This window comes from Cydia splendana, chromosome 7 (genome assembly GCF_910591565.1).
Source record: "Cydia splendana chromosome 7, ilCydSple1.2, whole genome shotgun sequence".
Lineage (NCBI taxonomy): Eukaryota > Metazoa > Arthropoda > Insecta > Lepidoptera > Tortricidae > Cydia > Cydia splendana.
Window position 1 is genome coordinate 15269566 of NC_085966.1, and position 19137 is coordinate 15288702.

A 19137-nucleotide genomic window follows, 5' to 3' on the forward strand; every position below is an offset into this window, starting at 1 on the left:
TGTTTTAGTTTATTAGTGCTCCTGCGCCGCTCGACCGAGCCGGTTCTTGCAAATATTTAACATGATTCGAATACTGAGTGTGTTTGTGATTGTGATACTACAAAGGGACCTGGTACTAGCAGGTATATAAATTATTTTTAAGGATATATGACGTTTTATAGGTACAAAATCTAAGTGCCTCTAGATTATAATAGTTGTGTACAGAACTAACATATAACTTTATTTTTAATATTTTCATATCGGCAATTTGTTAACGAAAATACGTTACGAGTAACTAGGTACTTATAATTATCTATTAACTTAATTAGGTACTTAAATCTTAATTAAAAGTGGTAATTTGTCTCATATAACCCCTTCTTTTAGAAATAATTATAAATAACACATTGGATTTAAACTTTTTGGTGACGGACCCTTGCAGGGTTTTTAAGGAGCATGTTCTACTAAACTGTGTCTGTGTCTAGTAATATAATGCATGCCTATGTGACAAGAGTTCTTCTGATCAACCACGCAAACCTAACAACAATCGTTATGTGATTTTGGAAAACCACTTTGAACTGTTACGGAACCATGAAAACGAGAGAGAAACTATTTCTATGAAAATATAACGTTTATAATGGTATTTCCTTACTTTGTTCCGTTCAAGTTGGTGCAAGGTTAGACTAGATGGACTCGAAGAACTAAGATTTACTGCTTGCGTTATATTTGCTCCCAAAATAATGTCTCATAACTCATAAGTATGATGCAAAAAATATATAATATTATGTGTCGTTGTTAATATTTGTGTTTGTGTAGGGTGTAGCTCCAGTATCAAATAAACGGCGCGATTCGGGAAATGAATTAGAGATTAACTAGATACGATATAGTAAAGATATGTGACGTCGCACGGGTAAAGGTACCTTATGGCGGTTGGCGCTTACGCTATTATTAACGCCGCTCCAATATTATTGCGGCGCTATTTGACGTAAGCGCCAGCCACCATAAGGTACCTTTTTCCGTGGAACGTCACATATCTTCACTATTTAATATCTAGTGAATCTCTAATTCATTTCCCGAATCGCGGCGCCAGCCGCCATAAGGTACCTTTTGCAGTGGAACGTCACATATCTTTACTATTTCATATCTAGTGAGTCTCTAATTCATTTCCCGAATCGAGCCGAAAGACATAATAAAAACTCGAATTGTTTTGGTATTAGTAGGTATCCTTCGAAATATTTACGTTAGATTTATTTTTTATGCTGCTTATATGGTATGATATTTATTTGAATAATATACACAACTGGTGAACTAAGCCGGCGTCTACGGGAAAGGAGTTACGACCACGCACTGGATCATACCAGATTCAACAGCTCTCAAATTGCAGACTGCAGTGCAGCCAGGCAATGCCAGGGGTGCGAAACTCCTGACTTCGGACAAACTCGGCTCCGTTCGGCTCAGCATTGCTCCGAGCAATTATTAGGGTTGACACAACTTGACGTCCCTTTGCGTGCACGACCACAGATAAAATAATAGCTTGAATTTTGACAACCCTATAGTCCGTTTTTTTAGCATTAGAAAGAACTTCGCAGAAGTAAGCTTGTGGTTCCAAATCCGGCACTTTTAGCGGTAATGGGTCAAACAGATCACTGTGTTATGTCTTTCCTGTAGACATACACGAGAGTTAAGGGCTATAAAGGCTAATTTTCTTATTTAACCCTTATCCACATGAAAAGGTCCTCCTTTTATTTAGAGAACTATGATAAAATCATTGCTTACATGCCCACAAGCTGTTAACTATAGCCCACAGGAGCGAAAAATGTACTGTTCGCGCGAACACACTAGTTTTCTCTCCTGTGGGCAAATAATTTGAAGTAAATTATATGTATTGACCATGCTACATTAGATAATTCAATAATTATTAACAATTAAAAAGCCTGATAAAAACTGCACGCTTGCTTCTGTGGAGTTCTTTCTAATGCTAAAAACTGCGATCATATATAACCATGGATACCGCCTTTAGGAACATTACCGTTCAAATTCTCGGGCCAAATTAGCACACATACACAATTACGCCTACACTCAAATAAGACGACGCGTTTACAGAGCCTGTAATCAAAGCTGGTAAACGAAATAATAGTCATCTTTATTACACTAGTGGTACATAGCTAAGTGTAAATGAAATGCATATAATGTCAATAACTACCAATCAGCGACATTAATCCGCTAATAACTTTCTTGCTGTACGTACTGGCCGCTGAGAGTTCGCGGTCCATATTTGATTAGAATATGACTTGGACAGGGATAGGTTTATGCCATACATTGAAGAACCAGTCAAATAATTCACGTATAATAATTTAATGCAGATTAAAAGATAACTAGTAAAAATGTTGTTATGAAATGACAGACTAACTCAACATAAGTAAATATATCATTGTTGTATAAATGTATTCCGCTATAATAAGTATTTTGTATATTTTATTATCAATCTGTATGGCAGTGCGAATTCACGTTTAGGTATAGTCTGTCCGTTTTTCTAAGATCAAGTACGCCATAGTAAATGTATGGCGAACTTGATCTTAGAAATCGGACTGGCTATACAGTCTGCAAAATTTACACGGGTACACGAATCGGGTCAAAAATATTTGAACAGGCGGACTCACAATAAATCCCCACTTTCAGTTCAGAATATTTTATATGTATATAGCCGGTCAAACAAGTTTGTCAGTAGAAAAAGGTGCAAAATTAAAATTTTGTATAGGACCACAGCCGTTCGCGAGCTTACATTTTCTAAATTTGCCGCTCTTATAATATTTTAAACTTTCGCGTTTTGAACACATATTAATTCACATTATACGAAACGAAACTGATTTACGTCGGTAAATCAAGGTAATTGAATATAATTCGCGTTAGACCCATCTATAATGTGAGTTAATATGTTTGCCGCTCTTTTCTACTGACGGAAATGGCTTGAGAGAGAACCTAATACATATATGTGACAGTAGAGGGTGGATTCAAATGATCAAGATTTTCAGATAATGTGTGTATTTGTTAAATTAATTCAGTGAAAGCATGATAAGAAAAATGTATCTACATATAGGAGACCGGGTATGATTATCTCATGGGTTATATCTCATGAATAGAACATATTCTAGATATCTTGCCAGGCATCAACTCAATTTCATGTCTCTCTAATTGGACAGCTTTTTTCATAGTTCTCTGCGAATAGCATCTTGTGGGAATCTGATTGGAAAGTAATGTAAAATGACAATACCAAATTTGATTATTAATTTGAAATAACTAGGTAGTTTTTTTATAGCTCCATCTCATGAAATAAAAAAGGAAAATACAAATCTGTAAGAAGGAATTTGTTACTACATTTATAATTATATAGAAAATACCTAAACCAAACACAAGTTAATAAAATAGTCTACTTCATTTAGCATAACACCATCCCTATTATCCTCGCAATTTAAAAAGTCGTATGTTGTTATGAAAGTCGTATGCAGTTGTTACGTTTTAGCTTAGCACAGTAGTATTGAAAACAAATCGTCATGTTTTTTCCAAATTCTACTGAAGTTATCTGTTTACTACAAGTGAAAAGTGATTCCACTGTTCTTGGTATGAACTAAAATAACTTCTGCACCACTTCACGACACATGAATATATTTTTAATTACAAAAAAACGTTGTTTTTATAAATCAATTTAGCCATTTGTCACTGACTGTCATCTCGGTCGTACTGAGATTGTCAATCGAGCAGTTTGTAAGTACCGCCTATCGCGGGGTAGTTTGCGTTGGGTCATAATTGAGCGGACAGAATACTTCCATGTATAGCATTTCGCTGGCTAAAAAACACGAACCTTAAATAGCCGAAAGGTATAGTGCGTTATATTAGAAAGGGACAGCATGATTTGACGCTGTCAAACTTCGGTTTTGTAGGAAATTTCCTTTCTGTACGGTAGTACTATTAGGGTTCCGTACCCAAAGGGTAAAACGGGACCCTATTACTAAGACTCCGCTGTCCGTCCGTCCGTCCGTCCGTCCGTCTGTCACCAGGCTGTATCTCACGAACCGTGATAGCTAGACAGTTGAAATTTTCACAGATGATGTATTTCTGTTGCCGCTATAACAACAAATACTAAAAACAGAATAAAATAAAGATTTAAGTGGGGCTCCCATACAACAAACGTGATTTTTGACCGAAGTTAAGCAACGTCGGGCGGGGTCAGTACTTGGATGGGTGACCGTGTTTTTTTGCCGTTTTTTGCGTTACGGTACGGAACCCTTCGTGCGCGAGTCCGACTCGCACTTGCTCGGTTTTTTTAAAGCTGGGCGAGTAACTATAAATATCGCCGTGTCACTTTTATTTACACGGGAGTGCTTATCTTTTGTTCGGGTTTATAGCCGATAGCTCATACATAGCTTACTAGCTCGCGGTGGGACCAGTGCCTACTGTGGCAATGCTTCAGGCATTATGAGGACCTTTGAGCCGGGTACGATGTAGGGCGGAGGCGCCAATTAGATAAATGTAATGTATTCATTTATTTAATTTTAATTTATATTTAACTTTAACTTTATATATATATAATAGGATTTTTGTTAGCTTTATTTTAGTTTTCTGTTTTTCTACAGTACTATTATTTGTACAGTCAGCAGCAGAAGTTGCTAAGCAGGCGAGGTGTTCAAAATTACCTGGACACGCTCTTATTCTCTTAATAACAAAGTCGCGTCAAGATCACTTTGAACACCTCGCCCGGTTAGCAACTTCTGCTGCTGACTGTATACATAAATCCTGTAATTTCGTTATTACAACAACTTGTAAACGATTGTTTAGAAATCAGATAGAATATTAATCTCTAAATAAACTTTTTAATGGAGAAAAAGTAACAATATAATGGCCGACAAATTGAAAACGTCAGTTTACCTTGAGTCAGTTAAAAAGTCAACAGTCCCGCCGTTTCCAATCAAAAAAATCCAATCAGCCGAAGTCTCAGTTACTTCCCCGATTTAAATGTAAAATGCCTGTATTTTCAGACTGCGGAGTAGTAACAAGAGAGCAATGGGACGGTGTAAGCCCGACTCGAGTCGAGTACCTGCCGCGGCCGGTCGGCCTGGTTATCATCATGCACACGGTGAGCCCCACGTGCAGCACGGACAAGGCCTGCGCGGAGCAGGTCCGGACCCTGCAGACGTACTTCTTGGACCAGCTTAACTACTGGGACTTGGGGCCTTCGTAAGTAAAACCGAAGAACTTGCTGTGTTATGTATTTTTTTACACAGGTAAGCATTTGACCACAATCTCAGTTGATAGTAAGTGCTGATGCAGTCTAGGATGGAGCATGTTTAATTTTATACGTTTACTAGCGACCCACCCTGGCTTCGCACGGGTTAACAAATTATACACTTAAACCTTTCTCAAGAATCACTCAATTGATAGGTGAATTCGTTCAGTAGTTTTTGAGTTTATCGCGAACAAACATACAAACACACAAACAGACAGACGCGGCGGGGGACTTTCTTTTATAAGGTGTTAGTGATAGTGATTTCCCACATATTATGAACGTTTTTGTAATCGTAATGATTTAAATGACCTATTGAAATGGAGATATATATGTCAAGTACCGATGGTCTCAAAGGCGGTGGGCGCGTGGGGGCAGCACGATAATGTATTACTTCACAGCTAAACCAGTATGCTACCATTGCTACCAGTGCATGAAATAAACATTAGGACTCGTTAACCATACTAGTGCGTACTATACTTCAGTACTAAATGTTTAAAAGAACCAATTGCTATTTTTAACTCAAGGGAGCGATATGAAAGTAAAAAGAAACCGTTTAAATCTTTATTCAAGTCAAACTAGGCTGCTCCAACCCTACGCCTCTAACATGAGAAGATTTAGCCCTATATGGGACCGGCAACAAACTCAGAGGGACAAATCTTTTCAAAACAAGTTAAAACAACACATAACACATCATTTCTTTATTTCACAAAAGTAAGCTTCTAATGAAACATAAGAAATCAAAATAACACTTGAAATAAAACACTTAGCTAAATGGTTAAAGAACACGGGATTCTATAAGTTATCAGAATAATCCTTCAGGTATAAACCTTCAGGAACGTAGCGAGTTAGGCACGAGGTTGGCTAACGAGTACGTCCGATCTCTAGCGCGGTCCGATCAAGAAGAACTACCAGCGGCGGAGCCTCTCCGCTCCCGCCTCAGTCAATTTGGCAAACCTGCTCGACCAGTCTACCAACATACCGACAAAAACGCCAACTCATGCCTACGCTCACTCGAGAGAAACCTCTCGACGTTCCAAAGCATTCTACCTGTCATCTTAGTTCAACAACACGCCAATAGATGGCGTTACTCTCTACGCAACTTTATTTCAACAATGCGGCAATAGACGGAGTTACTCTCTACACAACTTTATTTATTTTGTTACAACCAAATAATATGTAGCTCAACATTGCTAATCGATTTTATACAGGCGTCTAAAATAATAAACTATAACGCTGCAATAAGTCTTTCTGGTGTCAGGGTCCGACATATATATATATATTATGGAACATCAGCCTAGAATAAGGTTGGTTACCTTTCATTTAATTATTAATATGTACTAATAAGTTCAAAACAATAGTTTATGAACGGAAACTATAGGTTTGAGTTTTATAAGTTCTTACAAACTACTAACAAAGGGATCGATTCTACTAATTATTAGGTAACTTTTCCATTTCAAACACCCATATACATTTTATAACTTTACATGATTTCTGTATTTATAGTTGTATAATTATTGGACCGGCTAATTACATAATAAAGAACTTTTTTACTCATGAAAGTTTTGATTGCATGCCTTAACAATGTAGGGCAATTGGAAGACTAGGACAGATTTATTCTATGTTTTTTTTTTTTTATATTATTTTATAATAAAATCAATACAATTCAACGAAAATAACAATAAGAGATATGGCGGAGTAAAGGTTAAAGTGATAAAAGGAAAACGATTTATATAAAAAATCTATCTTCAGATTCTTCAGAAAAGATATTATGCGCTTCACAAAATTACAATACAAGGACATTTATAAAATGCTTGAAAATCGCAGTAAATTGAGTTGTGCACATTGCGGGATGGGAGAACTGAAACTTCGATGTGGAATCAATATTCATTTAAAAAAAGCCAAGCTTTCACTGCTACTTTATTTAGATGCCCACTGAAACCAATAACTAACAGCCGTTGACAACACTGTGTCTAGACGGGGCGTAAGGGTAGAGGAGCCTATGTATGAGTGAAAGAGTGATATCTCAAACACTACTACTTAATGGCGCAGCGACCCAAAATGAGTCTTGGCCTCCGACACGAGTAAACGCCATATCTCAAACACAAAAAAGTTATATTTAGGACCTGTAATTATATTATGCATGATTGCATGTGTGATATGTATTTGTTATTTATTTCAACTCTTATATATAGGTATAAATATGTCATGGTATATGTATTTATTATTAAACTAACTTCTGCCTACGAATTAGTCTGTGTAAGTTTCCCGTAAAATCCCGGGCCTGAAACCGTATCTCCATACCAAAATTTATCTAAATCGGTTCAGCGGTTTTAGCGTGAAGAGGTAACAAAACATGTAGAGTCAAAGTTACTTTCGCAGTTATAAATAGTAGGGAAGTAGGGATTCGTTTGAATTCTAATACAGTGAAACCTGGATAACTGGGACTTCAAGGGTCCTGCAAATTTGTCTCACTTAAAGAGGTATCCCACTTACCCAGTGTCTGTCTCAGATAGCCAGGTATAAATAAATATCTCTCATTTACAGAGGGTACCCCTTATAGAGGAGAGAACGTAGGTTATTTCAGTTATAGAGGTGCAATTATTAAATAAAATAACGTATTTTGTATGAATTCGAGACGGCTTCAGAATATTGAGACTGAATTATGTAAGTATCTTCATCATTTTACGCTAGCAGCAACTGGGTCTCAAATGTGAATTATTTCAGATTCCTGATTGGTGGAAACGGAAAAGTGTACGAAGGTCCCGGCTGGATCCACGTGGGTGCCCACACCTACGGCTACAATAGGAAGTCCATAGGAATATCTTTTATAGGCAACTTTAACAGTAAGTTACGTTTATGAACATTATATCTTCAAATAATCGAAGACCTAGTGGCTGAACCTAACATCATGGGACAGACTCCGTTGGTTGGGCAACCATAAAGAGAATGGATGAAGATCGGAACGTGAAAAGAGCATACCTGGGCCGCCCAGCAGGAAGACGTCCTATCAGACGACCCAGATATCGCTGGTGCGACATGGTGGAGGCAGATCTTGCACGCGAACTTCGAGTCAACAATTGGCGAGAGGTCACACAGGACCGAGAAAAGTGGCGCTGTGTTGTGTCGGAGGCCAAGTCTCATTTTGGGTCGCTGAGCCAACGGAGTAAGTAAGTAAGTATATCTTCAAATAGTTCATGGGTGCCAACATGAAACAACGCGCCAATTATTTGACAAAAAACAGATCAAACGTTAATATAGTAAGTATCATAATTGACGTCAGGAGGGTACAGCCATAAATCAGCAACAGGCGTAATTACACACAAACAATAAAGCTATCCGCAACAGGCTTCGTCATTTTCCCTTATGTGGGTTATTCAAAAACACGGTCATTTAAAAAGGACCACCTTGAGTCCCATCTGGTCTAAAGGTTCCCAATACACTAGCAGCATTTCCACGCTGTACATATAGCCAATGAAATCTCCTGTACCAGATATGACCCGGAGCGTGGATCGCAGCTCCTATCACTAAGCCCAAGCTTAATTTTTCTAAATTGATATATATCTCTAGAGTTCGCATTCAAAAGTGCCTATCTGTAACAGTCTATGTTCTACATAATAAAGATATATCCCGTTTTATTAAGTAATTCTCTATTTATTAATGACGATTTCGTACACGATAGATGCTTTTGATGCGTGGTTTGGTCCGTTATGTTTGACGTTCGAAACATACATAATATATGTTGTACGAAGTATCATTTACTTATATTTTATATTACATTATAAAAATTGAGGATCACGTTGCCAAGCAGACCCCGGGCTTCTTTTCGATGCAAAAACAAAATGGTCAGATGAGAAACGTTTCATCATCATCAGTATTTAAGAGCTAGGTATGCTCTTGTCGGTGGAGTAATCGCCACTCTTCTTTTTGCTGGGCCAGCCTTTTAACTCCCTCGTACGACACGACAGAAACTCTATCTTTTATTTGGCTGAGATATGTGAGCCTGGGCCTTCCTCTGCGTCTTTTCCCTTCAATCTTGCCCTCCAGGATGTTTAAAAAGAATCTGTCGTGCCGTATCAGGTGGCCAACCATCTTGCCCCTTCTGTTAGCTATTGTGTCTAACAGGCATCTCTTCTCTCCCGCCATGCTCAGGACCTCTTCGTTCGTCTTCCTTTCTGTCCAGCTAATCATTAGCATCCTCCGCCAACACCACATTTCAAAGGCCTCCAATCGCTCTCTGTCCCGTTGTGTCAGTGTCCACGTCTCACACGCATATAAAGCAATGCTCCAGATACGAAGAGAAACGTTTATATTATCAAAATAAGGTGTGGTAGGATAGTGAAAAAGACGATTGGCCGTATAAAAAATCAAAACAAATCGATGTCTCAAAAATGTTGTACTTATTACCACATACAAGGTGTTATGCAGTGTTACAGAAGTAGGTCATGGCGTTCGATCTTTAGCTTGACACATAGGATGAAAAAATTAGAGGCGCCTTGCGGATCTAAATAGCAATCAAAAAAGTTTAAACGCTATTTCAACACGTGTAAAGTAATAGTAATAACAATAATATTTTACACGATCTTTGTTTATCAGAATAGATTCCTACATAATGTTAATGATACATCTTCATTTCGCTTAGCTAAGAGGTATCTCACATTCCATTCCCATAGATCAACATCATAAGAGTTCATCGCGACTCTGTACGGCTTTTCAATTAACAATAAAATTTGAACTCGACTGTGATGTGACCTCGTTCCATTATACATTGACCCCTAACTTACTTTATAACTGTGCGTAATGATAGATTAGATATATAGTTATTATCTATGGTGATATGGTTTCAAACGTTTTGTGTTTAGGCCACCACAACGTATGCAAAATGATTAATGTTAATGGAGTTCTCGTAGGTCATACTGACTGATTACTTTATCACTCATTCGGGTATATTTATGTATAAAGTTAATTTATGATGGAAGTGTATTTACAAAGCATGTACAAAATACTCATAGTTATATCTGATTAGAAACTGGAGAGAATATTATCACATCAGCAAGTTTCTGTAGTACAGTATAGCAGTACTACACCGCGAAATCGCGAATACAATACATATGAACACACACACACATTCGCCGAATACATTTTCCCTTTACTCGTTACAAAAACCGATTACTTAATGATTTTCTAAATAAGATGATGATACGAATACCTATACAAAAACTTGTTGGACTTTATAAAATTTTACTAACACTGCTAGTATTGTGAAAATGCCTCTTCCTCTTCTCTCCTCGGTCATAGTTCATAAAAATAAAAAATCTGGCGCGCAATGAATATACATTATTTTATTGAATAGTTCCAATAAATGAACTAAAACCATTTCGGACTAAAACCAGTCCATTGAAGTGCTAAGCCGATTAAGATATTTGAATAGGTTAATACAAAGAATTCATTACTGCGGGATTATTCTGATCGTTTCCCGAGCATTTGCCCATGTAAATTACCTGGTAAGTGGTAACTGTGCCCCGTAGTCACTACATGCGTACGTACTTCACACTTGGTAGATCTAGGGTTGAAAAAACCCGAAAAATTTCCGTTTTTTTCTAAAAGCCATGTTTTTTTAAGTTTTATTCGAAAAAAAACAATGTCTCTTAGTTTATATATTACTAGCTGTGCCCGCGGCTCCGCCCGCGTGGAATTCGGTCTGTCAGTAAGCGGCTAATTTCTAATCCTAATTTCTCTCCCTCTCCCCTGGAGGCGGAACTTGAAGTAGGTAAAGTTGACAGATGGATATGCTAGAGGACTGTAGTCCAGATAAAATATTTTACAATTAGGTACCACTAAATAAAACTACACTCCAAAGTCAATAGTTTTTTCGCCCTTATTCAAATTTTACACGTGATTTAAACGACAGAGTAGGTAGTAGGTGTATATCGGACGATACAGTAAGCCTTAAGGTATACGCGCGCGAGCGAAAGCGAAGCGGCCTGCCTGTGGCTAGACCGCCACTCACCGTGGTCTTCTTCAGACTCCTGAGGAAGACACGTGCCCCTTGTAACCTCAATGCGTTGCGAGACTTTCGGGAATGATTCGATTGTTTTCGGGAATGCATGGTAATGCGTATAAAATGCGAGTCCCAAATCATTTGACTCCGCAAACGACCAGTGCTGGATTAAGATATTTTGATGCCCTAAGCATTTCTAGACCATGGTGCCCCCTCTCCCTAGGGTCATCAAGATTACATTGAATTTTTTTGGTAAATTGAGTGACGTTCATTGCCGCATTACAGCTGAGAATGGAAATTAATCACATCATTTTATCACGACAATTGACAGTGTCGCAGCAGTAACGTTGCAACAGAGTATCCAATGCTGCTGCAGTCGCCACCCGAATGTCACCTTTATCACATCTTAGAATGTGATTGAAAACGCGAGCGAAGCGAGCGCGAAAATTTTTCGATATAAAAACGCAATTTTATAGACAGTTGTACATTTTTACTTTTAGTATGAAAATCAGTCACATAATTTTATCACGAAAATTAACAGTGCCTCAGCAATAACGTTGCAACAGAGTAATACTGCTGCAGTCGCCATAGCTTAGAAAGTGATATAAAACGCGAGCGAAGCGAGCGCGAAAATTTTTCGATATAAAAACGCAATTTGATAGACAGAGTTGTACATTTTTACTTTTAGTATGGAAATCAGTCACATCATTTTATCCGGAAATTGACAGTGCTGCAGCAGTAACGTTGCAACAGAGTAATGCTGCTGCAGTCGCCATATATTAGAAAGTGATTAAAAACGCGAGCGAAGCTAGTGCGAAAATTTTTCGATATAAAAACGCAATTTGATAGACAGTTGTACATTTTTACTTTTAGTATGGAAATCAGTCACATCATTATATCACGAAAATTGACGGTGCTACAGCAGTAACGTTGCAACAGAGTAATGCTGCTGCAGTCGCCATATCTTAGAAAGTGATCGAAAACGCGAGCGCGAAATTTTTTCGGTATAAATAGGCAATTTGATAGAGAGTTGTACATTTTTACTTTTAGTATGGAAATCAGTCACATCATTAGGTATATCACGAAAATTGACAGTGCTACAGCAGTAAAGTTGCAACAGAGTAATGCTGCTGCAGTCGCCATATCTTAGAAAGTGATGGAAAACGCGAGCGAAGCGAGCGCGAAATTTTTTCGATATAAAAACGCAATTTGATAGACAGTTGTACATTTTTACTTTTAGTATGGAAATCAGTCACATCATTATATCACGAAAATTGACAGTGCTACAGCAGTAGGGAATGCAAATCGGTTATTTTTTGTATGGAAATAACCGCGGTTTCGGTTAATAACCGATAATTTCCATACAAAAAATAACCGAAAATAACCGATTTGCATTCCCTATACAGCAGCAACGTTGCAACAGAGTAATGCTGCTGCAGTCGCCATATCTTAGAAAGTTATAGAAACGCGAGCGAAGCGAGCGCGAACATTTTTCGATATAAAAACGCAATTTGATAGACAGTTGTACATTTTTACTTTTAGTATCGAAATTAGTCACATCATTTTTTCACGTAAATTGACAGTGCTGCAGCAGTAACGTTGCAACAGAGTAATGCTGCTGCAGTCGCTATATATTAGAAAGTTATTGAAAAAGTGAGCGAAGCGAGCGCGAAAATTTTTCGATATAAAAACGCAATTTGATAGACAGTTGTACATTGTTACTTGTAGTATGGAAATCAGTCACATCATTTTATCACGAAAATTGACAGTGCTACAGCAGTAACGTTGCAATAGAGTAATGCTGCTGCAGTCGCCATATCTTAGAAAGTAATAGAAAACGCGAGCGAAGCGAGCGCGAAAATTTTTCGATATAAAAACCCAATTTGATAGACAGTTAGACAGTTGTACATGTTTACTTTTAGTATGGAAGTCAGTCACATCATTTTATCACGAAAATTGACAGTGCTGCAGCAGCAACGTTGCAACAGAGTAGTGCTTATCTTAGAAAGTTATTAAAACGCGAGCGAAGCGAGCGTGAACATTTTTCGATATATTATTAATTTATTAAATCAACATAATTATTCAATTATTTTTGTTGATATCCGTGTCTTCTAAACTTAGAGTTAATTTGGCAAAATCTTTCCTCGGTGGCTTATTCATGTCACAACGTATTAAAATCAGCTCCATCTGTTAGTTTACCAGGGTACTCAATAGTGGTAGCACATATTTGAAAAAAGTTTGCCCCTCCTTCCTAAGTAGCGCCATAAGATTCAGGGGCAAACTTAAGTCAATCGAGTGTTGTGGCTACCCCCCCTTTAGGGGTTGAATTTTTATAGCCTATAACCTGGCCGGGGATTTTCTCGACAGATTAGTAAAGTTTTCATCAAAATCCGTTCAGCCGTTTTCACATGATGCGCGTTCAAATAAACAGACAAACAGATAAACAGATAAACAGACAAACAGACAAAAATTCTAAAAACTTTTGGAACGTGTTCTGTTATCGATTCTAAGTATCCCCAGCCAACTTTTTTTCAAATATCTTTTATGTACAGACTTTCGACCGTCTTCAGCTTTATTATATGTATAGATTCCGAAAAATACAAAAAAAACGGAAATAAACGAAAAAAAACGCCATTTTCCATTTATATTTTTAATCCATAGAGCTACACCTGCTTAGTCGTGTGTTTTGTTATCTAAATGCTGGCTGGCGATCGTTTGTGAAAATGTCTATTGACTTTGACGCTGTCGTTATAGTTTAAAACAGTTTCGTTTCTTTCCCAATAAAACTGAAAAATACGGAAAAAACTAAAATTTCAAAACGTCCTGGAAAAAAAACGATTTGATTTTTTCGAGAATTTTCAACCCTAGGTAGATCGCACTAAAGCCCGATTCAGATTATTACATTTTATTCCTGTCACTATTAATAGCTGACGGATCATATCCATAACCATTCCGTAACAAGAAATTAAAATATGAAACGGAGTCCTGGTACCGTAGACCGGGGTGACTTTGGAAAATTTGGGGTTACTTTGATAGATTTAAAACTGCCATAGAATTGCCATTATTCATTATTTACTGAAAATGTTCCTGTAACTAGTTAGATTACTATATATTCATATTCACCTACTGTAAAAAATCTCGCATAAATATATATTATGGCTTAAAAACTATAATTTTAAAGTCGCCCCTGCATTTGAAAGTCACCCCGGTCAATGGTACGAGATTGAAGCGGTGAGGCGAATGTTCGCCTACGATAAGAGTAACATTGTATTGGGACGCGTATTGATCGTTAACTCTTTCACAATAGCCTGAAAACGTAGAAATTAATGTGAATAATCAAATTAATATTGTCTGGCTGGGCACAATGATTCGAAAAACATTAACATCAGACAATTATAAATTAACGCTTTAAATTAATTAATACAGTTTATAAGATTTTAGGCAGAAAATGTTTGTTCCTTTCTTACTAATACATAATACAAAAAGACTGATTAAGACAAACGATTATTAGCTAATTGAGGCTTTTGGCGTGTTTGTGAATAAAGGGGTTAGGATTCATTATTAATTATTATAAAACAAATTAGTGAATTGGTCTTTCGTTAATCGCTTGTATTTTTAAAGTTCATCCGGACAAGGGCTTGTAAACCATTTTATGAACATGAAATGAAAGGAGATTCAGAAGCTGTGCTTACAGATGAGCAAATTATGGAAAATTCCCAGAAAGCTAGAAAAAATTCACAGGAAACAAAGAAAACTTTCATTTTGGAAATGGAAAATTTCGATTCCCATACAATAATATTAGAAGTTTCCGCTAATTTTCCATGTGAAAATTTCACAATTCAGGAAACTTCTCGTCGGCACATCAGTAGCTGTGCTAACTCAGTTGGTTAGAAGAGTAGGGCCAGTATCCCAGAAAGTCGCAAGTACAAGTTTGTTTCAAAATTGAATTTTATGATTAATGCTCTGCTTTGTTCAAAATTAATCGGTACATATTTGTGCGTTTATAGTTCGGTACTCGAAAGGTTTCAATAAATATGATAAATCCACATCCACAGGAAATTGGGTCTGTATTATAAGCGGTCCTCTGGTCCTAATTAAACATTCTCGGATTTTCTATTGTTTGAGGGGATTAAAATAGATTCCAATAATAGAATTATTGTTTTTCTTAGTTTCATTGTTGATTATTTACCTATATGTGTATAATTTTATTTTATTTTTTTGTGCCTTTGTTTTTTAGATATATTTCGATTTCCTTACCATTTCCTAATATTATTTTATAAGGGTATAAAGAAGAATAACTTTTGCTTTATGGTGGATACTATTCGGGCAAGCATGATTCGTAAACATGGATGAAACGTACATTTTATACTGTGTATTAAGATTCTTTAGGGTGCACATCGCAATAAGGAAATGCGATGTGCATATTTCGACCCCTGAATAAAATATTTTCTGGCTGGTACCTACCATAAAATAAAATATGCTAATGTTTTTCGATTTAAAACCAACTACCTACCTAAACTAAGCGCCACTTGTACCATCCCATTAACCTGGGGTTAACCGGTTAAACCTGGAGTTACCATGGTTACCAGTACAATTTGATACTGAATTAACGGTTTAACCGCTTAACCCCGGGTTAGTGGGATGGTGCAAGTGGCGCTAACTTAATAAATTAAATAAATATGAAAGTCTATTTCGCGCGTGACATGGTGTCGAGGTGCCCATTGGGAAAGAAGCGTCCGTTGACCTTATATGTTTTGGTTGTAGCATACTTAGTAACAAGTGCTACTTAATAAATGTATAATTTTGATAATGAATTATGCATGGTAAACATGAATTATGTGTGTAAATAGGTTGGGTGCCAGAGACTGTCGCGAAGAGACCGTATAAAATATTAATTCGACAGAATGTATTGACAGGTAGGGTGTCCTTAAATCGATAAACTCAATTAGCGATACTTCGCTCAGGTACTAGCGATCGCTCCAAGTTTTTTTGTAAAAAAATTTTTTTATTCATAATATTCACATGAATCAAAATAATAGTACACCAAACGAAAACCAAAAATTGCCAATCGGGGGAAACAGTTCGTGTAGTCGCGTATTTTGGCATAGTAGGTAATAGGGAATAGTGTATTAAACAATATACTAAAAGTACCGTTTGGTGGGGGTGAAGCTAACGGGTAGGGGGGCTTTTAAGATCCCTTTTCATTGTTTTTCGTAAATAACTCGTAAACGGTGGCCCATAGCATTTTTTTTTACCCAGCGGTCACATAAAATAAGTTTTGTGTAAACTTTGTCTAAAATGGCTTCGGCTAAAATGGGCCTGGGCAGGGCATATGTGCCGACTTCACGACGAGCGGTGGAGCAAGTGCGTTTTAGAGTGGAGACCCCGGCTAGGCAGACCACCCGCCCGTTGGTCCGATGACATAAAGGAGACCGCGGGACCAGTCTGGATAAGAGAGACTAACAACCGCTCAAAATGGAGAAAGATTGGAGAGGCGTATGCCCAACGGTGGGCGAACACACGCTGAAGAAGAAGAAACTTTGTCATCGAACCCGAAATAATACTTACAAATAAATAATATACCTACAGTAACAAACGAAACTGAGGGCGATCCCTAGTATTAGGGAAAAGTATCGATAGTTTAATTTATCCATATAGAAACTCCCTACTTGTTAATAAATTCTGCCCTATAGAATCCAATGTCTGCAGTAATAGGGTTTCCTCTTAAAATAATTGCTCAAATATGGACACAATTAACATGACTGTGTTCATTCCTAAGGTCTAATGTGCATTATATATCTTCACTCCGTTTTAATGAAATTGTAATAACTTTAAAAATTAGTAAAGTAACATTTCCTTTGCTGGGTTTTAGGATTCCGTACCTCATCTGCTCCGTACTTCTATGATTAAAACCAAAAAAAATGTGGTTTAACATACTTGACCTTAAGTAACAAATAAACGATATTTAATATGATAACGTCAAATAAGTAATGTTTAAACATCATTAGTCATTACTAAATAAAAACGTATTTATATTGAATTTATACTCATTCGTCAATTCCTTAATGCATTTACGTATACTCGTACCATCGCCCCCACTGTTAATTGTACATCGGTGGACCTTAGGCCTTTTGTAATAAGGTCCACCGATGTACAGTTAGGAGTGTTGCTGTTTGTAGACTCAATAATCAATCAATTAACACCATGCAAGAAATAAAGCACCAGAAGATTAATAGAGAAACGTAGATAGCAGTTATTTTTAGGATATAAATGTACAACAACAAACTAAACATTAAAATTAAAACTAAACTCTTACAACTAATATACCTACACATATTTAAAAGTAAAAATGGAAGCTAGCTCGGCGCCGGATGGTAGGGTGCCATTAACTAATTTCAGAATGAACCGTTTAACTTCTAGATTCTTTACTTCTAGATGACAAGCCAACTCCTCAAGCGCTGGCGGCCGCCAAGGCGTTAATCAAGTGCGGAGTGACCAAAGGGCACCTGAAGAGCGACTACAAACTAGTAGGCGCCCGGCAACTCATCGCCACGGAGAGCCCGGGCCGCAAGCTGTACCAGGAAATACGCAGCTGGCCTGACTGGACCGACAATTTGGAGGGAATTAAAAATAACTGAACAAATTGACCACGAAAATGTACTTTTATTTTAATACAACTAGTGACCCGCCCCGGCTTCACACGGGTTACAGAAAACCTTAACAAGTTACACTTTTTAACCTTCCTCAAGAATCACACTATTGATAGGTGGAAACCGCATGAGAATCCGTGCGGTAGTTTTTGAGTTTATTGTGAACATACATACCTACATACAGACAGACGCGGCGGGGGACTTTGTTTTATAAAGTGTAGAAAAGTGTAATAATGTTCATGTCCCAACCTAGAGTTAGACCAAGCCATGTTGGGAGCGGTTTTTACAGCCCAGAACTATGCAAGTGTTATTTAAACGCCATAATTTCATAGAAGTTTGACGTTTATAATAACACTTGCACAGTCTGGGCTATCAAAATCGCTGGCAACTTAGCTTGATCTAACTCTACTGATCCGATGCATTGATGGAGTGTGTCCCAAATGACAAAAGTGAAAATGATCATTAGAACGCTTAGCATGACTTTCGTTTTCCCGTGCGATTACATACTTGAACTCGCGCTTGACAAATGAAGTCGCTCGTAACGATATCACAAATTTCTAACAATATCCTGAGGAGAACATTCCAAAAGTGAAACTTCCATTAATCTCTCTGAAACCAGAAGTTTTCATGGCATTTAACACACCTGTGCTAGGGCGTTTAGTAATTAAATCTAGGGTCTTAATTACTAAATGTACTTTTACCTACATTGTCCATCAATCCTTGACTCCTACATACGAAACAAATCTACTGATTAAGTATCGTTTAATTCGTCCCGAGGAAAGTTTTCACCAACAATTGCTAATAGTAATAAGTAGGCGCATTATTCAATATGATCGCAGAGTTAAGTAAAAGTATTGGTTTACTTAGCTTGAAAGTGTCTCAGTGTTGTGCAAAAAACAATATGCTTAGAAAAACAAGTTTTTTTTTGAAAAAACGGTTTTAGTCCGAACCAAAACAACAAATACCTTCGAGCAACACGGAAGGGAGGCGGCATTCGCACTATTTCCCCTCTGCCCAGCCCAGGTACAAGATCAACTGATCTAGCGCGGGTAATAAAACTAGTTGCGCTCTGATTTTACACTAGACCGAATCCAAACGCGCGCGTGAACACAGCAGCAGAAAAAATGCCTAATTGCTCGGTTTTTTGTTGTTAAAAGAAGTTGGGGACATCAAATTTACAAAAAGAAGGTGTTACATTTCACATGTAATATATTTTTTTAATATCATACGTT

The 19137-nt window shown here is 37.4% G+C and overlaps 1 protein-coding gene across 1 annotated transcript; it reads left to right on the top strand.

Annotated features, from left to right (window-relative positions):
- On the top strand, positions 1-17898 carry LOC134792518 (peptidoglycan recognition protein-like). The gene is made up of 4 exons (XM_063763790.1): positions 1-122; positions 5010-5208; positions 7982-8100; positions 17691-17898. The coding sequence occupies exons 1-4, from the start codon at positions 62-64 to the stop codon at positions 17891-17893; spliced, it is 582 nt and encodes a 193-aa protein (XP_063619860.1). The 5' UTR covers positions 1-61; the 3' UTR covers positions 17894-17898.
- The last annotated feature ends 1239 nt before the right edge of the window (positions 17899-19137 follow it).

What these genes read in the sequence shown, in the direction of transcription:
- LOC134792518 (XM_063763790.1), top strand. Translation starts at nt 62, where the DNA reads ATGATTCGAATACTGAGTGTGTTTGTGATTGTGATACTACAAAGGGAC. An exon ending in TACTGGGACTTGGGGCCTTC is followed by an intron (nt 5,209 to 7,981) that starts GTAAGTAAAACC and finishes GAATTATTTCAG; the next exon opens with ATTCCTGATTGGTGGAAACG. An exon ending in TTTTATAGGCAACTTTAACA is followed by an intron (nt 8,101 to 17,690) that starts GTAAGTTACGTT and finishes CTTTACTTCTAG; the next exon opens with ATGACAAGCCAACTCCTCAA.